General features: G+C 40.4%; 2 protein-coding genes across 12 annotated transcripts in view; one reads left to right on the top strand and one right to left on the bottom strand.

Moving 5' to 3' along the window:
* Positions 1-21,674, bottom strand: part of LOC105491738 (N-alpha-acetyltransferase 16, NatA auxiliary subunit) — a 249,151-nt gene that overhangs the window by 127,020 nt on the left and 100,457 nt on the right. The window lies entirely within an intron of this gene.
* The window catches only part of LOC105491737 (mitochondrial translation release factor 1), a 95,132-nt gene that overhangs the window by 61,164 nt on the left and 12,294 nt on the right, over positions 1-21,674 (top strand). For all 8 annotated transcript variants that reach the window (XM_011758394.3, XM_071081447.1, XM_071081449.1 and 5 more), the window contains 3 exons: positions 5,249-5,421; positions 11,456-11,573; positions 19,207-19,343. In XM_011758394.3, coding sequence (XP_011756696.1) covers positions 5,249-5,421; positions 11,456-11,573; positions 19,207-19,343 — 428 coding nt within the window. The remainder of the gene's footprint in view (positions 1-5,248; positions 5,422-11,455; positions 11,574-19,206; positions 19,344-21,674) is intronic.

Here is a 21,674-nt window from a genome sequence, read left to right on the forward strand (position 1 = left end):
TCCCACATGGTGAGATCTTGTCTCTACAAAAAATTTTAAAAATTAGCTGAGCATGGTGGCACACGTCTGTAGTCCCAGCTGCTCCAGTGGCTGAGGTGGGATGGCTTGAGCCCAGGAGGTCAACACTGAAGTGAGCTGAGATTGTGCCACTGCACTCCAGCCCAGACAACAGAGTGAGACCATGTCTTCAAAAAAAAAAAAAAAGCAATATGAAGTGTCAAAGAATCTGGTAAATCAGGAGTAGAAATGACAGACTCAGGAAATAATTAGAAAGCAAATAAAAATCATTTTAGATATGAATAAATCAGAAGAAACATTTGAGTAGATAAACAGAACATTTAATGCCTTAAGAAAATAGTAGTCAAAAAGGAAAATTTTTTTTGAAATCAAGAAGAAATGAAGACAGATAATAAAGGAGTGAAGAAAAATGACAAATACTGTTGACAGGCAAAAAGATTGATTAGATGATAAAAGAGCAGATACTATATTAGTTATTTATTGCTGTGTAACAAATTACCCAAAGCTTAGCAACTTCAAGACAACAAACATTTTTTATCTCACAATTTATGCGGGTCAGGAATCAACTGCTTTTTTGAGTGGCACAGGGTCTCTCATGAGGTTGCAGCTGAGCTGTTGGGTGGGGTTCTTGTCATCTCAACACAAGACTGGGGCTTCAGGGCCTGCTTCTAAGCTCACTCACGTGGTTGTAAGCAGATACCAGCTTTTTACCACCAGGGCCTCTCCATAGGGCTATTTCCGACTTAGCAACCTGTTTCTCCGAAGTGAGTGATGCAAGATGGAGGCCATGGTTCTTTATAATCTAACCTCAGAAGGTGACTTAGTATCACCTCTGCCATACCATATGCTGTTGATCATACAGACCAGCTGGGAGGGAACTGTAAGGGTATGAATACCAGCAGGCAGGGATCCTGGGGGGCCACCCTTGAAGCTGCCTATGATAAATACATCTATATTTCCCGAGAACTCTTCTGAAATAGAAATAAAAGATTTGAGGCTGGGCGCGGTGGCTCAAGCCTGCAATCCCAGCACTTTGGGAGGCCGAGACGGGCGGATCACGAGGTCAGGAGATCGAGACCATCCTGACTAACATGGTGAAACCCCGTCTCCACTAAAAAATACAAAAAACTAGCCGGGTGAGGTGGCGGGCACCTGTAGTCCCAGCTACTCGGGAGGCTGAGGCAGGAGAATGGCGCAAACCCGGGAGGCGGAGCTTGCAGTGAACTGAGATTCGGCCACTGCACTCCAGCCTGGCGACAGAGCGAGACTCCATCTCAAAAAAAAAAAAAAAAAGAAAAGATTTGAAACCATGTGCACATCTGAAAATATCCAGCTAGAACAACCAACACTAAGCCATCGGCTAATAAAATGTTTGGACTTACAAAAAAGGGAAAAGATCCATTAGACATGTAGAAACAAAGACCCTGAGACTTATAAGGGAAGGATTAGATTTCCTTCAGACTTTTCAGTAACAGCACTTTGTGCCAGAGAGAGATAGAGTTCACTGAAAGAAAGAAAGTTGAGTTAAAGATTTTATAATCAGCAAAACTGACTTATAAATGTGAAGGGAGCAAATTGTTCTCATTATGCAAGAATTCAGGAAATACTCTTCCCATGGTCCCTTTCTGTGGAATCTACTAGAAACAAGCTTCAGACAACTAAAATGAGAGACAGCAAAATATGGAGTGGGGGTGAGCATGAAATATTCAGTTAGACGAAGAACTGGGACTAATTGAGGGCTAAGGAGAATGAATTTGTTACATAAGGACTGTATGATCTGACAGTGTAGATATAGTACAATCATTTGAAAAATGGGAGGCAAATGGCAAGAGCATATGCAAAAAAGTTTTAATGTTTGTAGTAACTGTATTAGTAGAACTAGTATTAGTATTCTGAGACTGTTAGGTGTGTAGCGTAATATAAAAACAGATGAGTAATTGTGGGATATTTTAATTCTAATGCCCTCTCTTTGAGAACCAAGATTCTTGGTGTGGGAAGAAACACAATAAAAGTGTAAGAGAAAAGAGGTTGAATTGAACTTGGAAGTGTCAGTTGTAAAAACTGAAAGGTCTGAGATTTTACCCTACTTGCACGCTGACAAGGTAGCCTGCTGCTGTTTCATGGGTCAGCAGTGAAGGACAGTTTATTACTCAGGGTTATTGCAATAGCCAGAGTATCAGCATTTTTGTGCCAGTTCCCTGAGCCCAGAGTCCCACAGGGCAACAACGAAGAAGACCAGATGATACCTGCCCACACGGTAGGTTGCATTATAGGAGAAGAGCACTGAACTTAAGGAAATTGAGTCTTTTTTTTTTTTTTTTTTTTTTTTTTGAGGCGGGGTCTCACACTGTCTCCCAGGCTGGAGGGCAGTGGCACCATCACAGCTCGCTGCAGCCTCAACTGGACTCAAGCCATCTTCCCACGTCAGCCTCCCATGTAGCTGGGACTACAGGCACGTGCCACCACACCTGACTAAGTTTTTTATTTTTATTTAATTTTATTTATTTATTTATTTTGAGATGGAGTCTCGCTCTGTCACCCAGTCTGGAATGCAGTGGCACAATCTCGGCTCACTGCAACCTCCGCCTCTCAGGTTCAAGCGATTCTTCTGCCTCAGCATCCCGAGTAGCTGGGACTACAGGCACATGCTACCATGCCCAGCTAATTATTGTATTTTTAGTAGAGACGGGGTTTCATCCTATTGGTCAGGCTGGTCTTGAACTCCTGACCTTGTGATCCGCCTGTCTCGGCCTCCCAAAGTGCTGGGACTACAGGTGTGAACCACAGCGCCGGCCATAATTTTTGTATTTATTGTAGAGATGAAGTTTGACCATGTTGCCCAGGATGGTCTTGAACTCCTGGGCTCCCGCTGTCTGCCCACCTCAGCTTTGCAAAGTGCCAGGATTACAGGCATGAACCACGGCGCCCAGCCGTTTTTTTAATGGGCAGCAGGCAGCCTGCACATCGCTCTAGAAAGAGACACTATCTCTGTCTTCCAAGGCTGTGGAAACCTATCCTTTGCTCAGGAGGGACACATTATTTTCAAGGCTGTTCACTGCACAAACCACCTTTAAAAGATATTTTAGAGTGAAATAGCCAGCAATGCTTCATTTGTAAGATGTGCAGGAACACAAGAGACCCATGGAAAATTGAGTCTCAACATCACATGAACTCATGAGGTTATTTCCTGTCTCTGGCCACTGAAAAGGCTTAGAAATAATAACCAAATCCAGTAGTAGTTCTCTTGAACCAGGACTTCTTGGAGACATGGCTGATTCCAGGTCTAGGGCAAAAAATGTTCAAGATAATCCTGGAATATCTTGTTATGCCGTACAAATGGGGCATGTCCCATGTAAATGAGGCATGTCAAAAGAATTCAGAAGTCAATTTGAAGAGGCTCTATGGGCCAAAGATGGGACTAGTTGAGCTTTAATAATAACTGTACTTGGTTTAAACATGCTAGATGTGTTTCAATCCTTGAGTTCATAATGATAATTTAAACTTTTAATTGGTCATCTTCAGAGGATTAAAATGAACCAGTTCAGTGTATTACAAAAAATAAAAAAAAAGTTGGTATATTGGTAGAACTGGTAAAAGGGACAGAATCAAACATTTATCTTGCTTTTCCTATGTAATTGTATCACTAGGTAATCAAATGGTAGACAAGGAGAAGTGTGTCTTTATTAGTGTATTTTAACTAATAAGTGAGAAAGAAATGATAGAATTAGACTCTCACCATTCAGTGTCAAAGGCTGTCAAGACTGTAAAAAGAGAGACATCCAGACACCGTACACCTCCTATAGTCTTGCCAAGGGGCTCGAACTGAGGTCTGATCCAGTGTCTGCACCCAGCTGCCTAATTGCTGCCAGTACAGAGGGCAGCAGAACAGGGTGACTTGCACCAAGAATATGCAATCCGCAAAAACAGACTGCTGGAAATTCTACAGGTCAGCAGCCCACGTTCAACAGATCATTTGTAGGAAATGAAAGCAATAGATGATAAGCATGTGGACTAATAGACTAAAAAGATACATCAAACATTTTTAAATGGGCAGGACTAAACTGTAGTGCCTAGGGCTACACGTTTAGGTAATGAAATTATGGTAAAGAAAGGAATAAAAGTCAGGATAATGATTACTCATAGGGAAGAGAGAGGATTATGACTGGGAATGGCATTTGGGAGGGCTTATGGAGTGACTAGCACAGTTCTTTTTCTTGACCCAAGTGGTGGACATTAAACCATATATTTGATTTGTGTGTTTTTCTGTCTTCATATATTATTGTATCATAAAAAAGATTTTTAAAAAATCATTAGATAAGAACAAGTGGCCGGGCGCGGTGGCTCACGCCTGTAATCCCAGCACTTTGGGACCCTGACGCGGGCAGATCATGAGGTCAGGAGTTCAAGACCAAACGGGCCAACATAGTGAAACCCCGTCTCTACTACAAATATGAAAAATTAGCCGGGCCTGGTGGCGGGTGCCTGTAATCCTAGCCACTGAAGAGACTGAGGCAGGAGAATCGTTTGAGCACACAAGGCAGAGGTTGCAGCGAGCCGAGATCGAGCCATTGCACACCAGCCCCGGCGACAGTGCAAGACTCTGTCTCAAAAAAAAAAAAAACAAGCTAGCCTAGGTGTTAAGATTCTTTTGTGATACTCTTCCCACTCCACAGATAAGCAAGAGCTGACTTTCAATAAATTCTTGAAAACTTGGGAGGATCTGTGGAGTTACTCAACATTATGAAATTATTCTACTATTGAGCATTTTTTTATATATGATACCATATTAGCCTAAGAATACACAGGGTAGTTAAATGCAGAAAACATCCCAGTATTAGTTTTTGTTCAAATAGTATTTTTCCCTTATTATAAAAAGAAAACTTGTTCATTATAAAAAATTTGGAAATAAGAAAATATTCTATTCCCCAAACATAACCAAATAATATTTTGGTATGTTTTCTGTTGTTGCATCACTAGCTCCTATAATTAATTAATTAAATTTTGGTATGTTTCCTTTTATATTTTAATACATTTACATTGGGAAACTGGAGTTTTGTTTATACTTTATGTCTTCTTTTCTTCTTCTTCTTCAGAGGCCCTTGTTCTCCCATGCTTTATGTTCTCATCTCAGGCTCTGTACTCACATTCAGGCCTTCGATTAAGGACATTTAGGATCCTGATCTGTTTCAAAGGAGAATTCATTACTATTTCTGGACTGTTGTTCCCCTAGGTGGACTACATCATGCCGCCGCCCGAATTTCTGGTGACAGTGTCTATAAGCATTTGAAGTATGAGGGTGGGATTCACCGAGTTCAGCGTATCCCCGAGGTGGGCCTGTCCTCAAGGATGCAGCGCATTCACACAGGAACGATGTCGGTTATTGTCCTTCCTCAACCAGATGAGGTAACCTCAGCAGGAGGCATGGGAAACTCACTCCATGTCAGCGGGTATTGTGCTGGGAAGCCTTAGCTTCTCGGAAAATCTGTCCTTTTTTTTTTTTTTTTTTTTTTTTTTTTTTTGAGATGGAGTCTCACTCTGTCACCCAGGTTGGAGTGCAGTGGTAATCTTAGCTCATTGCAACCTCCACCTCCCTTGTTCAAGCAATTCTCCTGCCTCAGCCTCCCAAGTAGCTGGGATTACATGCACATGCCACCACGCCTGGCTAATATTTTTATATTTTTAGTAGAGACAGGGTTTCACCATGTTGGCCAGACTGGTCTCGAACTGCTGACCTTGGGCAATCTGCCTGTCTCGGCCTCCCAAAGTGGTGGGATTACAGGTGTGAGCCACCGCTCCCAGCTGGAAATCTGTTCTTTTCATGGCTACAGATTGGACTTGATAGTCTCTAATGGGAAATCTTTAACTCTCCCCCAGGCAAAGTTGCCCCTCTTATCACTGACCAAGATGTTTTGTTTGCTTTTAAATAGAAGTCACTAATTTTCAAAAAATGTTCGTTTAATGTTGCTGCCTAAATTTTATCTTAAGAAAGAAAATGAATTCCAGAGATAATATTTCAGGGTCAGTGGTATAATATCAGTATGGGGATCATATATCTATCTTTTTAGTTGAATACAGCCATCTGCTCTATATTTTTCTTTTCCCTAACCTTTTTTTTTAAACATATAGAAAATTGAAAGGATACCATAATGAAATGTTACAACCTTCACCTGAGGTTGGTTGTTTACATTTTCTCACATTTGCTTGATTCCTATGTATATACATTTACTTAAATGAACTGTAAAGGATATAGCAGACACCATGAGACCTTACCTTCCAAATCTTTCACATACATCTCCTAGGCATTCTCCTATATAAGCACACTACCATTACCTAGGAAAACTAAGCATAATTGTGTAATATCGAATACCTAGTACATTTAACAGTTTCCCTAATCAGCCCCCAATTTTTTTATAGCTGTTTTTAATCTATTTTTGGAGGTACGGTCTCACTGTGTTGCTCAGGCTGAACTTGAACTCCTGGGTTCAAGGTGATCCTCCTGCCTTAACCTCCTGAGTAGCTAGGACTACAGGTGTGCCACTATACCTGGGTATAGTGATTTTTTTTTTTTTTAACCAGGATCCTGTCAAGTTTCACACGTTGCAATTAGTTGCTATATTTCTTTAAGTTTGGAACAGTCTCCCAACTTTTTATTATTATTATTATTTAATGATAATGACTTTTTGAACAGTCTAGACCATTTGTCTTGAAGAATGTCCCACATTCTGGATTCCTCTGACTGTTCCTCATGGTACTGTTTAACTTGTTCTTTTATCCTCTGTATTATGTTGAAAGTTGTATCTACATATTCCATTCCGTGCAGGTTACACATTTTGAGTGAGAATACTTCATAGGTGTAGTTATAGGCATGTTGCCTCTTACCAGAAGACACATAATGCTAGATTGTCTCACTTTTAGTGTGCCTTAGTTTTAGTAGTTAGCGAAGATGGTGACCACAGAAATATCTCCATTGTAAAAGTGTATTTCTCCCTTTGCAATTACTAAGTAATTTCTAGGGTACATATATCCTGTTCCCAACTACCTTTCATCCATAGTTTTAACATCCATTGGTGATCCTTGCCTGAATCAGTTCTTTACTTTGGGGTTGCGAGATGGTGATTTTCTAATTCCGTCATTCCTTCCACATTTATTAACTGGCATTCTTCTGTAAAGAACTTTCCTCCCTACTACCTTCTCACCTCCTAGCCCACACTTTCTTGCGTTCTTTTTCTAGTGTATGATTTCATTATAAACTCATATATCAAGTTTCACATATTAACCTCATTATAGACTCATGGATTCATGTTTTAATTCACTTATTTATAGTTACTATTCTTCTTTATGTTCAAATAGTCCCAGATTTGGTCTGTAGTAGCCTTTTAGAGTACCCCTTTTGTCCTTTTGAAATGATAACATCATTTGAGCATACTATGCTTTCGGACACACTTAGATTCCCAGGCCCATTTTGTACTATCCTGCCTCAGACTTAAGTCAGCCTGGTTCATTTTAGTGGGGAATGTATCCAGAAATTAAGATCTAGATAGTAGGTCTGTTCATTGTAGTTAGTGTTGTTACTTCTAGACTCCTTCAGTGGATATAGCCAGGAAATACATGTTTTGAAATCACAGTTTCATATTATTACTACCAATTCAAATTTAACATTACAGAAATTTTTGTCACCCCTCAACTTCTTGCATTTTGTATTTACATCTCTCCATTATACAAAAAATCTTGTTTCATAATCATTTTAATGTGTTTATTTGGTTTATTATATACTATATATAAAATAGTTTCAAAATTACAATATCAACATTACTAATAGTAAACTACTGAGTAAGTTTAAGATTTTTTTCCTTAGAATATATTCTACCAAGAATGTATAGTCAGGCTGGGTGTGGTGGCTCACGCCTGTAATCCCAGCACTTTGGGAGGCCAAGGCAGACAGGATCATTTGAGGTCAGGAGTTCGAGACCAGCCCGGCCAACATGGTGAAACCCTGTCTCTACTAAAAATACAAAAAAATTAGCCAGGCGTGGTGCCGCGTGCCTGTAGTCCCAGCTACTCAGGAGGCTGAGGCAGGAGAACTGCTTGAGTCTGAGGCGGAGATAGCAATGAGCTGAGATCACGCCATTGTGCTCCAGCCTGAGCGACAGAGTGAGACTCTGTTTCGAAAAAAAAAGAATGCATAGTCAGAGCACTATGCTCAGAGACCATCTGAAATAATTTTTTTCTGTGTGGTTATGTTATTATGATAAATATTTTGGTTCATTTATTTCTGTTTTTATTTAATTTTAGGCTTTGATTTTTCTTTTTTACTTAATTTTATTTTCATATATTAAACATTTACATGGTTAAAAAATCAAAACCATAGAGCTGTCTTGCTTCCATCCTCATTTCTTCTGCCCCGTTCCCACTTACCCTGTTTTTCTTTTCTTTCTTTTTTTTTTTGAGACAGACTCTCACTTGGTCACCCAGGCTAGAGTGCAGTGGCCCTATCTTGGCTTACTGCAACCTCGACCTCCCAGGAGCAAGTGATTTTCCCACCTTAGCCTTTTGAGTAGCTGGGACTATACAGGTGTGTGCCACAATGCCCGGCTAATTTTTATATTTTTTGTAGAGACAAGGTTTTGCCATGTTGCTCAGGCTGGTCTTGAACCTCCTGAGTTCAAGTGATCTGCTTGCCTTGGCCTCCCACAGTGCTGAGATTACAGGCGTGAGCCACAGTGCTGGGCCCTGTTTTCATATTCTTGAAAATTAAACTCATTTAGTAGCATCTCACTATTCTAAAAGTACAAGGTTATGTTCTCTTAACTGACATTTAAAATGCTTTATCTGCCCTAAGTCACCATTTCTGTATCCAGAGTTTCCCAAAAGTCATTAGATATTTCTGTAACATTTGGGAGAATGTGGCATATGATATCCACACATTTTCTACGTAACTACTTAATATACTATAGCCACATGAAATGGTAAGTCACTCTTATCTCTTCAGTACTTATTGAAGTCTTAAGGCAGCCAACTCTAACATATATTAACAAAAGCCGTATAATCTTTTTCTTCACTATGTTGCAGTCACTTGAGAGGAAACATACAAAAGAACAATCAGCTGAACAGTATCTTAGATTCCAGCCTTGACCCAGTTACTAGTTACTTTTCAAAGAGAAAAGTCACACTTGCTTTGTCATTCATCATAATAAATGATGAATGTGGAACAAAATGTTAGCTCTCCCCTTAAAAATAGCATATTTGTTGTAGGCTGGGTGCAGTGGCTCATGCCTGTAATCCAGCACTTTAGGAGACCAAGGTGGGTGGATCATGAGATCAGGAGTTCGAGACCAGCCTGGCCAACATAGTGAAATCCCATCTCTACTAAAAATACAAAAAATAGCTGGTAGTGATGGCACACGCCTATAATCCCAGCTACTCGGGAGGCTGAGGCAGGAGAATCTCTTGAACCTGGGAGTCAGAGGTTGCAGTGAATTCTGAGATCATGCCACTGCACTCCAGCCTGGGCAACAAAGCAAGACTGTCTCAAAAAAAACAAAAAACAAAACAAAACATATTTGTTAACTATTTGTGTGTGTGTGTGTGTGTCTGTGTCTGTGTATAAGTTTCCAAAGGCTGCTGTAACAAATTACCACAAACTTAGTGGCTTCGAATAGCAGTAACTTATTATTTCACAGTTCTAGCAGCCAAAAGTCCAAAATCAAGGTGTCAGCAGAGTCACGCCTCTCTGAAGGCTCTGGGGAGAATCCTCCCTTGCATCTTCCAGCTTCTGGTTGCTCCAGGTGTTCCTTGGCTTGAAACTATACCACTCTTCTAATGCACATGGTCTTCTCCTTTACTGTCTCCTCTAGTTGTTTCTTATAAGGACACTTGTCATTGGATTTAGGGCCTATCCTGATAATCCAGGATAATCTCATCTTAACTCAATTACCTCTGCAAAGAACCTTTTTCCGAATAAGGTTCCATGAATTAGAACATGAACATATCTTTTTGGGAGCCACCTTTCAATCCACTAATAAACACACACATACACCAATGAAGTTGATTTTCATTATTCCCAGTAGTTATGTTCTGTAAAGTTGCAGCAAACACTAATTTAGTAGATATTGAACCACTTGGGAGTAATGGTTCAGTATTTGTTAAATCAGTGTTACGAACAATGGTTCAATATTAACTAAATCCAGCTGAGCGTGGTGGCACACACCTGTGGTCCCAGCTACTCAGGAGGTTGAGGCAGGAAGATTGCTTAAGTCCAGGAGTTCAAGGTGGCAGTGAGCTATGATTGCACCATTGCACTCCAGCCCAGGCAACAGAGACCCTCTCTCAAAAAAAAAAAAAAAAAAAAAAAATTAGCTAAATCCATAAACACACACACATACACACACACACACTGAGCTCACGTAGATTATAATCTTAAATTCTAAAAATAACCTATCCTGGTAGAATCTCTATACTTTACAATAAAGAAAACGAGGCCTAAGAGTGTCGAGTGACTTGCCTGATGCTGCTCCACTAACAGGTGCTAGTGTTCATATTCAAACCCAGTCCAACTGGCCCCAGAGCCAGAGCACTGCTCTGCTCTGCCCCCTACACCTCCATTCTCTGGTCATCTCTGTAGGAGAGCTGCCACAAGAAGGCAGTGTTACCTTGTCCTACCTCAGCTGGCAATGGGCAAGTGTGGAGCAACTCATATTTTTCACTGCCCTATGCATGTCTGCAAATGACTGTGGAAGTGCCTTAGATGTTGATTCAAGGATACAAATAAATTTTAGTGAGTAGGAAAATTTGCAAATAGACATTCTAACAATAATGAGAATCAACAATATATAGTATATATGTGTGTATTTTATATATTTTTGGGGGTTTCTTACATGTAACTTTGGGATGATGAATGATGAAACTTTTGATAGATTGAAAACTCAGTGATCTCATAACATCCTAAATCAGTGCTTAAAAATGGAATCCCTGGGCCAGGTGTGGTGGCTCATGTCTGTAACCTCAGCATTCAGGAAGTCCAAGGTGGGAGGATCACTTGAGGCCAGGAGTTCAAGACCAGCCTGGGCAAATTAGCAAGACCCCATCTGTACAAGAAATTTTTAAAATTAACATGGCATGGTGGTGCGCACCTGTAGTCCTAGCTACTCAGGATGCTGAGGCAGGAAGATTACTTAAGCCCAGGAGTTTGAGGTTACAGTGGGTTATGATTGTGCGACTATACTCCAGCCTAGGCAACAGAGAGCGATCCTGTCTCAAACAAACAAAAAATAGCATCCTATTGGAATGGGCAGTTTATTGCTCTTTCTTTGGTATAAGTTACTTCTCTTAGTCTAAAGGCTATAACTTAAAACAGTACAGTTTATTTGAAAAATCTTGGAATCGATTTCATATTAAAGTATTCACAGAGTGTAGAATTATGCCATCCCTTCTGTTCTAGGTGGATGTGAAATTGGACCCCAAGGATTTGCGAATAGATACATTTCGAGCCAAAGGAGCAGGAGGGCAGCATGTTAACACAACTGATAGTGCTGTCAGACTTGTCCACATCCCCACAGGTAAGCAAGCCCCTTGGCTTTGTACTTTTAACCATTTTTCCATCTTACTCAGCATTTGGAAGGAAATAATCCTATGTGAGTGTCTGGTTCCTTGCACAGCTCTTTAAAAATGTCACTGGGGTTGTGGATAAGGATGGCTATTGGTTCATGTTCCCCTTCTGTTTGGAAAGACTCCTTTCTGAAAAGATGCGGACAGTGAGCAGACCTGTTCAGGGAAGCTTCCCAGGTATGCTGGACAGGAGTGAGCAACCAGAGGTGCCCCAGCCTAAATACAAACGAAACACAGAAGCAGCCTTGGACAGGCCACTGCCGTGGATCTTCTGTCACCTTGTAGCATGATGGCTAACTCCATTAGGCTTCGCTGCACTAACGCTTTTATTTTGAATATTGGTAATTTTGGTATACTCTGAGGTAGTTTTGCGGTCTGTAATGTGATTTTAAATATTCCTACCATTTTTCAAATTAAAAATTTTTAACTTCTTAATTTTTTAAAATTAATTTTTACATTTCATGTATATGGTTTTAAAAGTCTAATGGCAAAGTCCTATAACAAAAAAACCAACAGCTGTCTGAACTTATTCCCACCCTCTTCCTTCTTCCTCTACCCTCAGTTCCCATTTCCTAAAGATAACCACTTTAAATTCTTTTAGCTCACTTCTCTAGCTGCAAAAAACAAATAAGCCTCTTTTAGCTATTTCTTCTGGTAATTACCTCAGTATTCCTAAATAATAGGCAAATAGTGCTCTTCTGACCAACTATAAAAGTTATATATTTACGTCTTAATGTTGTAGATGAGAATTTTGCCCTTCCTGTGTACCTTTTCCTCTTCCAAATATTTGTCTTTTGGCAAAATTAATTTTCACTGTGTTCATATAATGAACAGATAGTGTTTGACGCTGAGCCCATTAGTATACAGTCCTGTGATTTCATTTCCTAGAGTTAATCATTACCTCATTGATTTTTCATTTGCCTACTTTTCTTTGACTCTGAGTCTGCCTGCATCTTCCAGAAGCTGTGTAAAATGAAGTCACTCCAGTGCTCTCTGGAGACCCCCTGACAGAGCACTCCATCATCTTGCTCCAGCGTGGACAAGCTGCTCCCCAGGACATTGCACAGGGGTTGTCCTGGTCATCGGCAGTTGGGGAGTTCCTTTCACCTCTATTCTGTGTTGGATCCTCCCATTTCTTGGGTTCCATATTGTCTTTTTCTCTTTGTTACTCTGTCATTTTAACAAAGCTCATCTTTATGTGGTTTCCTGAGGAAAGATTTGTGACATGTAAATATTTCAGGCTTTGGAGATCTGAAAATAGCTTTATTCTAACTTTGCACTTCATCAATCATTTCTTGGAAATAACTTCCCCTTAGAGCACTGAAAGTCTTTTTCATTCCTTGTATTTGTTGCTTTCAGTTTAGAGACTCATGCCTTTCAGCTCTGAAATACTTTCTTCAATAATTTCTTGCATAACATTTTCTTTATTCTTTCTGGGATTTCTATTAGTTAGATGTTAGACCTCTTGAATTTTTTTTCCCCTCATATTGTCTGTCACTTTGTTTTTTAGTTATTTTTCCTACCCTTTTTCTGATTTTAAAAATTTTATTTTTTTTAACTTTTGGGAGCTCTTTCTTGTTCTCAGAATTGTTTTCTCATAGCATCCTTTTCTTATTTTGTTGATACTTATTTCTTTTTTTTTATTGCTCAAGGATATTACTTTTAGTTTCCCTGATGTTCCCTTCTGCTTTCTGCAGTGTCTATGTTTCTTCTGAGTTTATTTTTGTTTCATGCTTGCTTTACTTTTCTTTTTTTCTTTTTGAGACAAGGCCTTGGCCTGTTGCCCAGGCTGGAGTACAGTAGTGTGATCACAGCTCACTGCAGCTGTGACTTTCCCAGGCTCAGGTGACCCTCCCACGTCAGCACCACTCCCCCGCCCCCTGTTCCTGGTAGCTGGAACTACAGGCACTTGCCTGGCTAATTCTTACTTTTTTTTTTTTTTTTTTTTTGGTAGACACTAGGTTTCTCCACATTTCCCAAGCTGGTCTCCAACTCCTCGGCTCAAGTGATCTGCCTGCCTCAGCATCCCAAAGTGTTGGGATAACAGACATGAGCCACTACACTCGGCCCATTCTTACTTTCATGTTGGAAATTTCTAGGAATTCTTGTCTGTCTGTACATATTTAAGAGTCAAGTTCTAAAGCTCTGAGTGCACTTATCCACATACCCACTAGTGAGTTCCACGGTAGATCAGTTAGAGCGTTAATCAGCTTTTTTATTAGGGACCTTTTCTCTTGCGAGTTTGTTTTCTCCTGAGAAGGATCTTCCAGGATACAGCTGAGAGTACGGTCAAGGTCTCACCGTTCAATAGCAGTCGTTTACTTAATCCTCTGGTCTTCCGGCCCATGTTCACACTTGCCCTCCCTTGTAACTAGTCCCAGGTCTAGAATTTTCCTGATTTAATTATCCAGAAATATACCTCCTGCCTTCTGCAGATTGAGGAAGGAGACTTGAGGATCTATTTGTTATTATAGGCTTTCTGTATTTAGCCCTAGCTCCTCAAGCCTGACTTTTAAATACCTGGTGTCTCTATTTCTGAGCCTTTCTGGCACTTAGCAGGGCAAATTGGCCAGTTTCTGGTCAGCATGTCACTCTACAGGGAATTAAGTGTCACCTTCCTTCCAGCTGCTAAGTCATTTACCATTCTTCCATCCACTTTTTGTCTTTAATAGATCATGTTTGGGGATTATATACTTTTATTTCAGATGGAGTTTGTGTTTCTGTGTCTTGTTCTTGTTGTAGTGTGATTTAAAAAAAGGGGGTGGGTGTGCCGGGCGTGGTGGCTCAAGCCTGTAATCCCAGCACTTTGGGAGGCCGAGACGGGTGGATCACGAGGTCAGGAGATCGAGACCATCCTGGCTAACACGGTGAAACCCCGTCTCTACTAAAAAATACAAAAAACTAGCCGGGCGAGGTGGCGGGCACCTGCAGTCCCAGCTACTCGGGAGGCTGAGGCAGGAGAATGGCGGGAACCCGGGAGGCGGAGCTTGCAGTGAGCCGAGATCGCGCCACTGCACTCCAGCCTGGGTGACAGAGCAAGACTCTGTCTCAAAAAAAAAAAAAAAAAAAAAAAAAAGGGGGTGGGTCAGGCGCAGTGGCTCACACCTGTAATCGCAGCACTTTGGGAGGCTGAAGCAGGTGGATCCCCTGAGGTCAGGAGTTTGAGACTAGCCTGGCCAAAATGGTGAAACCCCGTCTCTACTAAAAACACAAAAAAATCAGCCAGGCGTAGTAGTGTATGCCTGTAGTTCCAGCTACTGGGGAGGCTGAGGCAGGAGAATCAGTTGAACCCAGGAAGTGGAGGTTGCAGTGAGCCGAGATCGTGCCATTGCACTTCAGCCTGGCCAACAGGAGTGAAACTCCGTCTCAAAAAAAAAAAAAAAAAACAAAACGGAAACCATCTTGAAGTCAGACATCATTGATTGCTTATATTGTTTGTTATATGAAAAGCTAAAACAACGTAAATATCCAACAATGGGATAATTTCATACTTTCTCTTAAGTTTCCTTTATTGATTTTTATTCCATAGGAAACTGTTAAAAAAAAAAAAAAGGCTGGGCGCAGTGGCTCATGCCTATAATCCCAGCACTTTGGGAGGTCAAGGCAGGTGGATCACCTGAAGTTGGGAGTTCAAGACCAGCCTGACCAACATGAAGAAACCCCGTCTCTACTAAAAATACAAAATTAGCCGGGTGTGGTGGCGCATGCCTGTAATCCCAGCTACTCGGGAGGCTGAAGCAGGAGAATTGCTTGAACCCGGGAGGTGGGGTTGCAGTGAACTGAGATCACACCATTGCACTCCAGCCTGGGCAACAGTGAAACTCTGTCTCAAAAAAAAAAAAAAAAAAAGAAAATAATATATGCATGAGCAAAAGAACATAAAACATCTGTAATAATAACCCAGTAACCATTGTTGGCATATATCTTTGGTATACATCCTTTCAAATTCTTTTCTGTACATATAGTAATATGCCATTTTTTCCCCAAAAAATGAGGTTATACTTTTTTTTTTGCTAGAAGGAGTCTAGCTCTGTCACTCAGGCCGGCATGCAGTGACCAGTGAACCTTGGTTCACCGCAACCTCTGCCTTCAGTGTTCAAGCTATTCTCCTGCATCAGCCTCCCAGGTAGCTGGGACTACAGGCGTGCACCACCACACCTGGCTAATTTTTGTATTTTTAGTAGAGACGTAGTTTTGCCATGTTGGCCAGGCTGGTCTCAAACTCCTGACCTCAAGTGATCTGCCCACCTCTTCCTCCCGAAGTGCTAGGATTACAGGCATGAGCCACCGTGCCCGTCCTGAGGTTATACTTTTTGTAACTTGCCATAATTTATTTCAACAATCCATAAATTGTTGGATACTTAATGTGTTTCACCTAAACCCTGTATTGTTGGATATCATTCTATATTATACATAGTCCAGAACAGTAATAATTAGCTTCAGATGAATTAAAAATTAAAATGGGTAAAAAATTGGGTAAAAGGTGATCAAAACTCTGACAAAATAAACCAGAATACTTTAAAACTTAAAGGTTGTAAAACCACCCTGTGTAGCCATAAATTGCTGACTTTACAAAAAGTGACTTACAGAGAGTAGAACTGTGGTTATTAGAGACTAGGAAGGGTAAGGGGGAGGGGAGGATAGAGAGAGGTTGGGTAAGGGATACAGAATTACAGCCGGTTAGGAGGAATTAGTTCTGGTGTTCTACAGCACTATAGCATGAATATGGTTAACAGTGATTTATTTATTGCATATTTTCAGAAAGTTAGAAGATTTTGAATGTTCACAACACAAAGAAATGATAAATAAATTTTGAGGTGATGGATGTGCTAATTACCCTGATTTGATCATTCCACATTGTATCGAAATACCACTCTATATCCCATAAATATGTACAATTATTACATGTCAACTAACAATAAAAGGAAAAGAAAGTGACTTATCATTGTGCTGCCAGACTTACCTTGGGCCAGTTATCTTTTAACCACTTAGATCTGAGTCTTTGGTTTTAAAGAGGCCTGAAGTCCTGCCCTCAAACCTTCCCTTTAGGCAAGCAAGGCATGTCAAGACCTAGCCCTTAGGAAGCCACGCAGTTATAACAAAGTGATCTCTTCAGCCTGCTTCTTCCATATTTTGAGGATTGCCATAGTTTCAGCATCTGCTTCAAGGAAAACTCAGCTTTTCTTCCATTTCTCCCATTCTTTCTTCCATCCCAAGACCTTAGACTAGGAACTGTCCCTGCTAGAATTCAAAGTGAAAACTATAGCTTCTATTCTTCTATTTTCCTCCATGCCATGGACTCTGAAGAATCATATTTTTTTTCTAACCACTGCTTCTAGATGACTCCATTTTCCACCATTGGAAGAGTTATTCATAGGGGTATGGTTAAATGTTTATACAGGGGAATATTACCTTTCTTGGGAAAATTTATCCCAAGATAAGGGTGAAGACAAATGAATATTTTATGCATTAAAGTGGGCTTTTTAGTTTATTACCAGTTGGCGAGTAAAATAAAAGATGGCCTCTGTAATTCTTTGTCTTCTCTTCTCTTCTCTTTTCTCTCTCTCTCTTTTCTCTTTCTCTCTTTCTTTCTTTTGACTGGGTTTTGCTCTGTTGCCCAGGCTAGAGTGCAGTGGCATGATCATAGCTCACTGTAACCTCGAACTCTTGGCTCAAGCCATCCTCCTACCTCAGCTCCCTGCGTAGCTGGGACTATAGGTGCAGTTACCACGCTGGCTAATTTTTTGTATGTTTAGTAGAGACGAAATCTTGCTGTGTTACCCAGGCTGGTCTCAGAACTTCTGGCCTCAAATAATCCACCTGCCTTTGCCTCCCAAAGTGCTGGGATTGCAGGTGTGAGCCACTGCACCCAGCCCTCTTCTATTATTCAATATGTCTTCCCTCCCTCTACATCTTCTATTCTTAAGGGAGTACTTATTATTAAATACTCCTCTTTAGAAAGTATATAATAAAATACATAATCAAGTGATTCCGTTAGTAATTACTGAGCTGGAAAGTAATAGTTTTGATCTAAAAGTTCTAACCTGAGTAAGTAGATAGGAATAATACAGGTGCTTAGGCAAAAATCAGTACAGATCAGCTGACAAGAAGAGGAATGTGGAGGAGAGCTCATGAAAGCCTGGCTGTCTTAAAATGGAAATGTTCATATTCTTTGGGGTAACACGAAAAGGATACGAGAGTCAGGGAAACTCCAGACAAATACCTGGAAGATGGGGGTCAGTCAGTGCCCCCAGTCCAACCAGATGGCCACAGTAAAGAGGTCAGGAAGTGATTAAACTAATAGAGGTGAAACCTCAGTGCCCTACTAAAAATATTAGCAGGTAGTGACTGTAGCTTATTTAGACAGGGAGAAAACATAGTTCAGAGAATAGAATTTTATAGAAATTCTTTAAATCTCCAGCAAAATATTTACCACTGTATCAGTGCAGATAGGCCAAGCTAATGGGGCTTTTGGTTTTTAGTTTTTGTGAGTCAGAAAGAAAACCCCTTTCTCCTCTAATGTACTGAGGAGCGGGATTAGACATGGACCTGAGTGGTAGCTACAAAGTTAAGAACAACACAGCCTCAAGAAGTGATCATTTCAGGGCTGGATTTGGGCCAGTAACTGGACGACACAGTGGGCCAAACCCACCCAAATGCAGAAGCTGGCCAGCCAAAACTTGTGTGTGGTTAGATGTATTGATTAGCTGGACCCCAGCTAACTCAGACTATGCAGAACAAGTTAGAAATTTAGAACTCAGACAACTCAGAAACATTCACTATAAATTCTTCTTTTTAAAGACTCTGAGTAGCATCTTTTCATTGGCTTTTTTCTATAAAGGTTTTTTTGTTTTTTGTTTTTTGTTTTTGACGGAGTCTCACTCTATTGCCAGGCTGGAGTGCAGTGGTGTGATCTCGGCTCACTGCAACCTCCGCCTCCCAGGTTCAAGCGATTCTCCTGCCTCAGCCTCCCAAGTAGCTGGGACTACAGGTGCATGCCACCACGCCTGGTTAATTTTTTGTATTTTTAGTAGAGATGGGATTTCACCGTGTTAGCCAGGATGGTCTCGATCTCCCGATCTTGTGATCCACCCGCGTCGGCCTCCCTAAATGCTCGGATTACAGGTGTGAGCCACTGCGCCCGGCCATTATGAAGGTATCTTTAAAACCTCAGCTCTGTGTGTATTTGTGACTGAAAGGGGAAGAGGCTAGTTCTTGAGTTGGACAGAGAATGGAGCAGCACAGTACACAGAGTAGCAGTAGTTTGCTGTTTGTTGAGCTGCAGAGATGCCTGGATGAGTGAGGAGGAAGAGGCCAAGCTCGGGGACTGAAAGGATAGGTAAGCATCTGTAGATGCTGCTGCTTTCTGGGTGCTCATACGGAGTTCTCATTTACATATCAGAGTCTGAAGCGCCAACTACAGCTACATTCATAACGCAGCTAGTTTCTGAAGTGTGCTAAACCTAAAATGTTTTTCTCTTTTGTGATATTTTCCTGATTAACCTGTCTCATTTAACTGTTCCTTAGTTCTATCTTAATTTGGTGGAAGCTACAGTTCACCTTCTGATCCTTGTTATTTTTCAGGGCTAGTAGTAGAATGCCAACAAGAAAGATCACAGATAAAAAATAAAGAAATAGCTTTTCGTGTGTTGAGAGCTAGACTCTACCAGCAGATTATTGAGAAAGACAAGTGTCAGCAACAAAGTGCTAGAAAACTGCAGGTAAGATTTACTTGGTGTAATAATTTAGTGACTGTTTAAAGAAAAGTCACTTTCTGTAGAGAATGCAGTGTTTGTTCTTGCTTTTTAAACGGGAATGTTTCAGAGCATAGAGAAATGCGCTCCTTTGTAAATAAGCAGTAACTCAATGCAAATGAACGGATGGTTTATGGCTGAACTTGGGCATACCAGTTTGCAAGTTAGTAAATGAAGGATGTATAAACTAAAAAGTATTTCCTAGTTGTTTCCCTCTTGTGTTTATATCATTACTGTCTTAAGAGGAAAATGGTTTAAAAGACAAAATAATTCTTTGAGAATTAAGAACGTTTTTGATTTTTAAAAATTAAAACCTATGCTTGTGTTATAACTCTATGTGAGATCAAATACAAATGGCACTGCAAAAAACTGGGAACAGTGAATCCTACTGATGGAGACTAGGGATAAGGGGTAGAAAGGAAATTTATTTTTCCTTATATATCGTTTGGTACTTTTTGAATTTTGTACTATATATGGTATAGTGTTACTTATTTAAATAGATAAATAGATGAATTCTAAGCAAAATGAATAAATGTCATTATTTTAAGTAAACCTAATATATAAATTCTTTTTTTTTTTTTTTTTTTTTTGTGACGGAGTCTCACTCTGTCATCAGACTCGAGTGCAGTGGCATAATCTCAGCTCACTGCAACCTCTACCTCCCGGGTTCAAGCGATTCTCCAGCCTCAGCCTCCTGAGTGGCTGGGATTACAGGCACATGCCACTACACCTGGCTATGCTACAGTAATTTAAATTTGGAAGATTTTGTGGCCTTTTAGGATAATGAATTGTCTAAACCTAAGCATTAGTTATACTTTTCATCTCGATGTGTCCTAGCTTTTTCACACTTTGGTGCTTCTAGCTTTCTTTACCTACGTGCTAACTTGCAGGTAGTAAAAGTGACAGGATAAATAATATTAACACTGTTAGTGGTAATCCCCGATTGTAGAGCATTATCAGTGTATACATTTGCCGACAGGAATGCTCGTTTACAAACCATAACTTATTTTTGTTTTTAACAAGCAAATAATACACCCTGAGTACACACCATTACTTCTTGGCAAATAAGTGATAACATAAATACTATGAACTCTGCTACATTTGAATTTTAAAAAGACATTTGGATTTACTTGCTGTTTAACATTTTGGCACCAGAGGTTCCACAGACTAATTTTTTTTTTTTTTTTTTTTTTTTTTGAGACAGATTCTCTGTCTGTCACCCAGGCTACAGTGCAGTGGCACGATCTTGGCTCACTGCAACCTCTGCCTCCCGGGTTCAAGCGATTCTTGTGCCTCAGCTTCCCGAGTGGCTGGGATTACAGCCACCATGCCTGGCTCATTTTTGTATTTTTTGTAGAGATGGGTTTTTGTCATGTTGGCCAGGTTGTTGTCGAACTCCTGGCCTCATGTGATCTGCCCACTTGAGCTTCCTGAAGTGCTGGGATTACAGGTGTGAGCCACTGCACCCAGCCCACAAAGTAATTTTTAAAATAGGTGTTCAAGATTGGCTTTATACAAATTGTTCATGTGTGTCTTCTTCAGTGGTCTGATTGACGAGCCAAAAAAGACATCACTGCCTCTTGAATAACTTACCCACCTACCTGAAATGTTTTAATAGGGATTTCTAAGGCTTAGAAGTTTTTTTCTTCGATCAAGATATACACTTGGCTTTTATACAGAAGGCATTATGCCACATTCCCAATCCTGGGTCCACTGATCACCTAACAAGCTTTCATAGATGCCCAGGCCCCACCCCAGAAATTCTGATGTAACTGATCTGGAGTGAGGTCCTGGCCATTAATATGGCACTTTGGGAGGGTGGTTTCCAAACTTGGCTGATTGTCAGAAGAGATGATCTGGGAATGTTTTCAAAATACATAATTCTGATCCATTATCTCTGAGGTTGGGCTTAGGAATCCATAATTTTAAAAAATTATTCTAATGGTCAGGAGTTTAGTTTCATATCACTTGCCTTAGGGTTTAGGACAATAAGTTATAGAAATATCTTATCTTCTTTTATTTTAAAAAGCGAAAGCATTTGAGACAGGGTGTTGTGTATATCGGGTGTTGGGGAGGTGGAGGAGATGAGCAAACTAGGAAGAATGCAAATAACTGTAGCATGAGACAAACTGTGGTGTGCCATGAAGAACATTCCAAGTACAATGGGTTTCAGAGGAAGAAGAGAATATATTTCAATTGCTGGGACCAGAAAGGCAGAAATGGTAGGAGAGTGTTAGGGAAGGGCATCCCTTGAGATGATGTTTTATAGTACAGATAACAGACACACACATAATAATG

This window comes from Macaca nemestrina, chromosome 16 (genome assembly GCF_043159975.1).
Source record: "Macaca nemestrina isolate mMacNem1 chromosome 16, mMacNem.hap1, whole genome shotgun sequence".
Taxonomy (NCBI): Eukaryota; Metazoa; Chordata; class Mammalia; order Primates; family Cercopithecidae; genus Macaca; species Macaca nemestrina.